Source organism: Camelina sativa, chromosome 11, assembly GCF_000633955.1.
Source record: "Camelina sativa cultivar DH55 chromosome 11, Cs, whole genome shotgun sequence".
Taxonomy (NCBI): Eukaryota; Viridiplantae; Streptophyta; class Magnoliopsida; order Brassicales; family Brassicaceae; genus Camelina; species Camelina sativa.
The window spans coordinates 40,360,860-40,370,140 of record NC_025695.1 but is presented as its reverse complement, the minus strand read 5'-3'; the positions used below and the strand labels follow the sequence as shown (position 1 = coordinate 40,370,140).

At 31.9% G+C, this 9,281-nt stretch overlaps 1 protein-coding gene across 1 annotated transcript; it reads right to left on the bottom strand.

Annotated features, from left to right (window-relative positions):
- On the bottom strand, nt 7,144–8,064 carry LOC109127423 (glutathione S-transferase T3-like). The gene has a single exon (XM_019232081.1). It carries the CDS (start codon nt 8,062–8,064, stop codon nt 7,144–7,146), a length of 921 nt encoding a protein of 306 aa, XP_019087626.1.

Here is a 9,281-nt window from a genome sequence, read left to right as displayed (position 1 = left end):
TTGACGTATTGTTTTAAACATGTGCATATAATGTAATGTTTATATTATCATGCTTCAAAAAATAATATACATAAAAAAAAACTAACAACATTGCTAAATTCATAAAGCTAGCTAGCAAAACGTGAAACACAAAATCTTATTTACTTCCATTTTCATCTATACTTTTCAAAAGAAATTTGATTGTACACTAAAATTTCAGTCTCACTATAGATTGTCTTTCTTTTCTTTTTTTTACTTGTTGACCGAAAACTAAGGCTAACCAAATAGATTATGACCTCAAAGTTAAAGAAGTCCATCCGATAGAGCTTTAAATAATGCAAAACAATATGTTCAAATTTTATTTCTGTCATAGAATATTATTGTGAAGTACAAACATGCATTACACACTCATTTGAAAAAATTGTTTTGTATAATGAAAAATATTTAGGTTCACTCCTAAAGTGAACCTTCTTGTTCACTTCTTCCTTCTCAATCAATCAGAATCTTCTATATATTATTTTATTTAAAAGAATAAATCAAAATTAAATTAAAAAGCAAAACAGATTAAGAAAACAAATTCTGTATAATTTTTTTAAGGAAAGTTAAATATTGGCTTGGTTTAGATTTTATAATTAGAATGAAATGATGTATCAGTTTGGGTTTACAAATAAGGTGATTAGAGTTTAGATTTTACAATTCAGACAAAATTATATGTCGGTTTGGGTTTACAAATGAAATGGTTAGGGATTAGGTTTTACAATTAAAACGAAATTATATGTCGGTTTGGGTTTACAAATGAAGTGGTTAGGGTTTAGATTTTACAATTAAAACGAAATTATATGTCGGTTTGGGTTTACAAATGAGATGGTTAGGGTTTAGATTTTACAATTAGAATGAAATTATATATCGGTTTGGGTTTATAAATAAGTGTATTAAGTTTTTTAATTTTACAGATTTTGTTTCCTTATTTTATAAGAAGGTGAATGAATAGATTCTTAAATGCATTAGGACATGTCAGATTGTCATTGGCTAAAATAAGGAGAAGTGAACAAAGGGGGTTCACCTTAGGAATGAACCCGAGAATTGTTCTTGTATGATATATATCACATTTATAAAGCCGACAAACAATAATCTATACTAAATAAAAGGAGAAGCTATAAGCTCCTAAGGCTGCCCACCTAGGATTTAAAACATCCAATCGGAGTTCGACATGTCACTAATTAATATTATTTAAATTTCTAGAATTTTCTATATTAAGATATTTTTTAAACGATCAATCACGATAAGACAACTCAATATTTAACGTTTTTGAAATTATGTTAAATTTTATATTAAAATACTTATAAAGTGTATTTACAACGTTCCACATCGGCTAGAAAAATTTAGACAATGGCTGATAACCATTATAAATAAGACTAATATGCTTCCAACTACGAATGAGCAGGAAACTTGATTTATCACGCATCCAAATTTAAACATTTTAAAATTTTCAATAATATTATAATTATTAAAACTTTTAAAAAGTTCAAACATTATAAATATTTAAACTTTGTAGGATAGTTTAAAAATATTATAAATACCTCCATATAAAGTTGAAAATATTATAAATATTTAAAACTTTTAAGTATTATTAATATTTAACTCTAAATTTTTTTAAAAAGTTCAAATATTTGATGTTTAAAAATATTAAAAATATTCTAAAAAATTAATCGGGATTCGACATGTCATTCATTAACATTTTTTAAATTTCTAGAATTTCTATATTAAACGACCAATTGAGATCAGACAACTCAATATTTAACATTTTTGAAATTATATTAAATTTCTATATTAAAAATACTTATAAATAAGTGTATTTACAATATCCCACATCGGCTAGAAAGTTTTAGACAATGGCAGAAAACCATTATAAATAAGACTAATATGCTTCCAACTATGAATGAGCAGGAAGCTTGATATATCAGGCGTCCAAATTTAAAAAATTTAAAAATTTAAAATATTATAATTATTAAAACTTTTAAAAGTTTAAATATATGAAATATTTAAACTTTATAGGATGTTTGAAAATATTATAAACACCTCCATTGAAAGTTTAAAATATTATAAATATTTAAACTCTTATAGAGTTTAAATATTTATAATATTTAACTCTTAAAAATTTAAAACATGTTTCTATGGATGACTTTATAGATGATTTGATATTGTTTCTGTAAAATTATCTTTTGGGTCAAAGGAATGATTGAAATCGCAAGATCTTGATTTGATGTTGTTTGAGTTAATTTTTGAGGTTTAAAGAAGAATGATCGATGACAATCACACATGTTTTATTAGCTATGCATGTGTTCATATTACTTTCTCTACAAGTAATTTGCAATTTTGTAGTATTAAGAATTTTGGTTTGAAAAGTTTCAATACATTTGGGTCTAAAACCGAGTAAGGTGAAAGTATCAATAATTGGGTGCATGTAGTGACTAAGTTGGTCCATAAAATTGCACAAAATTTACGAGACAATAGGCAATGATTTTTGTATTAGAATTTGATGGGTTAACAAGTTGTGTGGTAGTCTAAAAGAAAAGATTTAAATGATTATTCAGTAGAAGAATGTTAGGAAGATGAAGAGGCAGAAGAAGAGTATAATGAAGAACCGGACGGTAAAAGTAACTATGGCTTTTATCATGAAAATTTGACAATGAAAATGATGAGAAAGAACATGAAAAGTAAAAAAACAGTGAAAAATAAATCACGAATACATAGATGGTGGTGGTCAGCTAAATATAAGAAACAAGATTAATTCAAGATTATAAAAATGTTTTGTTTGTCTGATGGTCAATGAAACGGTTTAGGATATGCTAGGTCACCAGTTCGATCCGGCTCGCCTGTATGACCAATTAATTTCATGATTCTTTTGATCAGATTGAAATTTTTAACACAAGTGACTTTTATTTTTTTAAAAAGTAAAATTTTCACCAATCAATTGTAATTGAAATTTTTATATAAGCTAATATTTCAAAATTGTCATCAATCATACATAATTTTTACCAAAATATGTCAAATAAATGTGTGGGTTCAAAACCTAGTTTTTATAAAAGAAAAGAAACCATGTCTTCTAAAAAATTTCCTTACAAACTGGACTAACGAAAACCTTATACTATTATTCTCCCTCTATTCCTATTAATCTAATTTATTTAATTCACATATTGAGAAAATAAACTATAAATGCCTTTTTTATGAACAATTTTCTATAACCGTAAACCAATTATAATAATTATAAAATTTTGAAGTTTCTATACATCATCAATAATTAGTAAAAATGCATTGAAAACTTTAAAAAATACTTTGAAACAATTTGGTTTTCTAGAAATTTATTATTAAAGAATAGAAAAAACAAATATGTGCAAAACTGATATAATAATGATAATACAGATTTCCATAAATATATAATTATTAATTGGTCGGGTGAAACGTCCCTACTCAACTATGTTTTGTTTATAAATCAACGAAAAAGAAATCAGGAAGAATCCTGATAAAATGTTAGAAACGTAAAAGATTCGACTTAATTTAAAAAGTTGTTTATTACTACATAATTCAATAACTAATCAAATATAATAAGGGGGTCAATTAGGTAATCAGTAGTTAAGGAAGCAAATTAAAGAAAGGTGTTGAATAAATCCAAGCAGGCAAGCACCGGCCATAGTCATATTAGTCAGCGTCGGCTAAAGCGAAATCAGAGCGCACCGTCAGCATCAAAACAACGCGATGCAGAGGAACAAACCCACTCGGAACTTGTGTGCGTGTGAGGTCTCACGTGCCGCAAGTGTCGGTGGCTGCACGTTCGATTCACAGTGACGACCCGAGAGACAGGATAAAAAGGTACAAAAGTCAAAAAGGAGATAGAGAGTGAGAAAAGCAAAATTCTTATTTTTGTAATACTTTCGTTTTATTTACTTTTACGTCAAATTCTAATATATAGTTTGTTTTTTTATTAAAAATTTGTACTGTAAAAAACACGTGAATTTTCTTAGTTACCGCTTCTGATTGTGAATTTTGTTTACATTGTAATTTGAACGTGTTATCTAATGGTCCGAGCAAAACACATGATTCGAGCATTTTGGACGTGCAACCGACAAGAGCTTGGTTATAAGAAACGGTTTGATAAAATGTCAATAACATGGTCACGCAATATATATCGCAGAGAAAGATTAGATGGGATAATAATCAAAACTATAACCTATAGATGATTGATTACAATCACTTTCTCATATGGTTTTAAAATACACTTTTGGTTTAATCTGTACGTAGGTTATAATTAATAGTTTCTCAGTAGAGACACACCACCAATACCACTGCAAGGGAGTTTGTGGTTAAACCTAAAGCATGAAAGCTAATAACAAACATAAACCTTGGTGAAAGAAAGAATCCTTCAAGGTACTATGATACTATTTCTGATGGAGTTATACTAATGTATGGATCGTGTTCAATGCCTTTGACTCTGAGTAACAACATGTATAATCCGTAGCCAAAGGACGCCAATAAAATATTTTTATATTTTGTTTTGCATTTTTGTTCAATGTCAATTTGTCGCCAAAGTGTAATTTTTTATCTTGGTAGCAATAATACGACGTTTTATAGTCAGAAGTCAGAACATATTAGTAGTAAAGACGAAGCAGTTTAGTAAATATCAGTATATAATTTATTTATTTTGGTTAATTATAAATATATTGCAATTATTGTATTTTCTTTAACACATAATGGTTCATGAAAAAAGGTTTTGCATGATTAGATTCTATGAAATGTTTTTAAAAAAAAAAATTGATACTAGATCAAAAGAAGGTAAGGATGAAGCAAAATTAGTCTTGAAACTAACGTTGACAAGATTTTACCAAAACACACATAAAACGAGGAGTCGAAGAAGGAAGACTTAAAAAAGGTTAATTTGGTTATGGTAAAAATAGCTTAAGAGCATAATTATGGGCAGGCTATTATAACGGGGGTTCTTAAATTTTTTATAAAATAATTGTGTATACATTTGAATACAAATACCCATGATCTTTTAGATAAAATTTTCTCTTCTATTAGTAGGTTTTTATTTTGGGTCTCTTATTTTTGAAAATATTGTTTTTTAAAACTTAAAAATTTTAAATAGAATAGAAGTGGTATAAATGTGTAAACATCTAAGATTTTATAAAATTAGAAAATATTGCATTTTAATTAATTTTCAAACATACAAACATAATAAAAACATTAATACATATTACAACAGAAATGCAATTCATAAATGGAGAGAATGATTAATTTTAATACTGATTTGCTCCAAATTTTGCCCAAATATTCTCAACCAAATCATCTTGCAAGCATTTATTTTTTTTTCGATCACGAACATCCTTTCGATTCTTAAGCATAGTAGCGACACATGAAGGCCTGGGTGTTAGAAGCGTGTAGTCAACTTCTGAAGCTCTACTTGACTCCATTTGTGCGAATTCAGTTTCATCAAACAGAGTGTACCCATCTCGTTCGTCATCTACTATCATATTGTGCAGTATGATACATGCTCTCATTATTTTCCCAATTTTTTCCTTATCCCAAATAAGAGCCGGGTTTTTGACTATGGCAAATCGAGCCTGCAAAACTCCAAAAGCACGCTCTACATCTTTACGCACAGCTTCTTGTTGTCTTGCAAATAAAGAGGCTTTTGGAGTTTGTGGCAGTGGAATAGATTAAATAAAAGTAGACCATTTTGGATAAATACCATCCGTCAGATAGTAAGCCAATTTATATGCATGTCCGTTGACACTGTATTTAATTTTAGGAGCTCGACCATGCAAAATATTATCAAAGATTGGAGATCGGTCAAGAATATTGATATTAATGTACCTGGTAGTCCAAAGAAAGCATGCCAGATCCAGAGATCATAAGAAGCCACCGCCTCTAAAACGATTGTGGGCTTTCCAGATTCGCGGGTGTATTGACCTTTCCAAGCGGTGGGACAATTCTTCCACTCCCAATGCATAAAATCGATGATTCCTATCATGTCGGGAAATCCGCGAAACTCGCAATGTCGAGTAGTCTTTGAAGATCTGTTGGTGTGGGTCTTCTCACGTACTCATCTCCAAATAAATTTACGATTGAATCTGTAAAATTTTCCAAGCATGATAGCGCCACGGTTTCAGAAAGTCGGAGGTATTCGTCAAACGCATCAGCTGCAGAACCATATGCCAGCATACGAATTGCTGTTGTACACTTTTGCAATGTAGACAGACCCAACCTTCCAGTAGCATCTCTTCTTTGTTGAAAATAGGGAACTTCATTTACGAGCTTATCCACAATACGAATGAATAATGGCTTGTTCATTCTAAAACGGGGACTGAAAATTTTGGGAGGGTAAGTAGCATCCTCACTGAAATAATCATTCCACAAGTGGTCATGACCGACTTCTCGATTTCTTTCAGTGTGAATTCGCTTTTTTCTTGGTTTAGGTGGTGGTTGACTTTTGATTGGTGGAGTAAGAAGATTTTGCCATACATGATTGGTGATTTGATCGCATGTTTGATTAAAACATTCATCAAGTATGTCATCAACATCATTTTGGGAAGAAGAATGGGAAGAAGAAGCCATTGTAAGAAAAAGGAAAGTAAAGATAAGGAATCTTTTTGTTGGTGTTGAGAATAATAGGAAAATGCTTGTGATATGTATTGTTATGAAGTGTTGATCATTATATAGAAAAAGATGATATCTTGAGTACAAAAAATGTGTGGTACACAAACATTGTAAATAATATGTGGTATAAAAAGAAACTTTAAACTTGTGTTAGAAGTACAAAAAATGTGTGAGTACATGAGATATTTGTGTCACGGACTTGACAATATGTGGTACACAAAAATTGTAAGCAATATGTGGTAACATGGAGGGACATGGAGGGACTGTCACGGAGATCCCCTTCTTGGTCGACCTAATTCATAAAACAGAACATATTCAACAAACAAACTTAGTCCGATTCATAAAACATAACTTATTCAACAAACAAACTTAATCCGATTCATAAAACAGAACATATTCAACTAACAAAAGCATACATCTGATTCCTTGAACATAAGCATACATCCGATTCATGTTCCAAACACAAGATAGCATAGAACACTACAAACATAGTTAATAAAACATAAAGATTCAACCTGATGAAATCAAATCATTGATTAGTTTTTCCTTAAGGGCTTTTTCAGTTTCAGTAAGTGAATCCTTTTTAGCAATGAGAGCTTCAAGCATCACATGTAAGCTATGTTCCTTTTTCATAGCAAACTCCTTCTCCTTCAAAGAGAAATCCGCTTGCTTCATCTCATACATCCGCGTAACACGTTCCATCTGAAACTCCGAGAAAGCTTTTCCATCCTCCTCCACAACCGGTTTAGCCTTCCCCTTTGCAGCCTTTGCAGCCTTAACACCAGGAGGACGGGGCTGTGGTTCATCTTCGACATTAACCACAGGTTGTGCGGACACATCCTCACCCACCACCCTTCCCTTTTTCACTCCATTAACTTTAGATGATGTGCTAGCACACCATTTCTGATCATATCTTAACTCTCGCCAAGCATGCTCCAAGGTAAACCTCTGATTCTGATCATTGAAGTAAATTTCGTGTGCTAGCTTCATCATATCATCTTCGTTTTGTCCACTAGACTTCTCCCTTGTTGCAGCTTCGAAACAACCAACAAACTTGCACCCCAAGTTGTTTATCCCCCCCCCCCTCTGTTTACAATGACGAGCCTCTCTTTTTGGCTGACCTTCAGCATTCGGACATTCCGCATAGTAATCCACAATCCTCTCCCAAAATGCTCCACGTCTTTGCTCATTGGATCTGATCGGATCCTTGCTAGTGTTAAGCCATGCGCTAACAAGCATGACATCATCAGAAGGTAACCATGCATTCCTTGACTTCCGGTTTTCTAGAGGAGATGCAGGTTTAGATGGAGCCTCCGAACATGGACTCTCACAATGAGTGTATTCGAGGTTTTGGGTTTCATGTTGACTGGTTAACAGATTGAAGAAGCTTGGGGACGGACGATATGGATTCATGGAGTCGTCTGAATCCATATCGTGTGTTAAAAGGATATTGAAGAAGAAGTTTTTACGGTTAATAGTGTGGTGTGTGTTTACTTGGTGTTTTTACTATGAGGATCAAGTCTTTCAATTTATAATGTTAGTTAGATGAATTTAAGTTTCACAACTAGTTGCTTTAAATTTTGTATTTATATTTTAATCTACACTACAACAACCACACAATAAACATCTTCACAACCATAACACAAACCATCATAGTTAAATTTGGATGTAGACCTCTCTAATAGGCAAGTACTAAACGTATTAATAACAACCAACAAACAAAGCAATATCATCAATGTGAGACTCGACTCTTACTTAAAATAACACCAAATTAAATGAAGAAAAAGGACGATGCTAAAATACCTTCCTTCATAGCCGAACAGATAGCAAACTCTATACTCATATACTTCCATCAATCCATTTGTCCCCATTTAACCTCAAAACAAAATAGAGACATATATCACAATCCGCAAATTAGAATGAATATCAAACAAGGCCAATATACTTTGTTTTCTACAATCTAAATCGAACAATAACAATATACTTTGTTTTCTACAATCATGTCTAACCAACACAAAAGATCATTTATCAATCGGTACACAAACACAATCACACCAAAAATAGAACACAAACAGACCACAAACTGAACACAGCAAACGGAACACAAACACACCTAATCGGAACACTAACAAACAAAAAACTGAACACAAACAGACCAAATCGGATCACATGGTTCTCAAGAACCCTAATCCCAATTTAAGCATCACTTATCAATCGGTACACAACACACCAATTTGGAACACAAACAGACCAAATCGGAACACAAAGAACCAACAACCCTAATCCGTGTAAACCATCAATTATAAATCGGAACACAAACACACAAAGAATCCAATTTTCGAACAAACATCAAAAACCCTAAACTGCGATCCAAAATCAAATAAACCTAACTGTAAACCTAATCTTACAATTGAACTGAGAAACTTACACTCTCAATCGGATTGATTTCAGCATTGAATCGCCTTCCCCTTTGCAGCGCCTCCAATACAACCTCCACGACGATTCACTTTGCCGCCGCTACAGTCGCCTCCACTAAGATCTCAGCCGTGTCAAATCGCCTCCGACCAAACACGAGACTGATTCTATAACCTCCGATTAAAGCAGGCATCCTTTGTCGGATCAAGACTTCGTTCGCGAGTGAAGGAGAG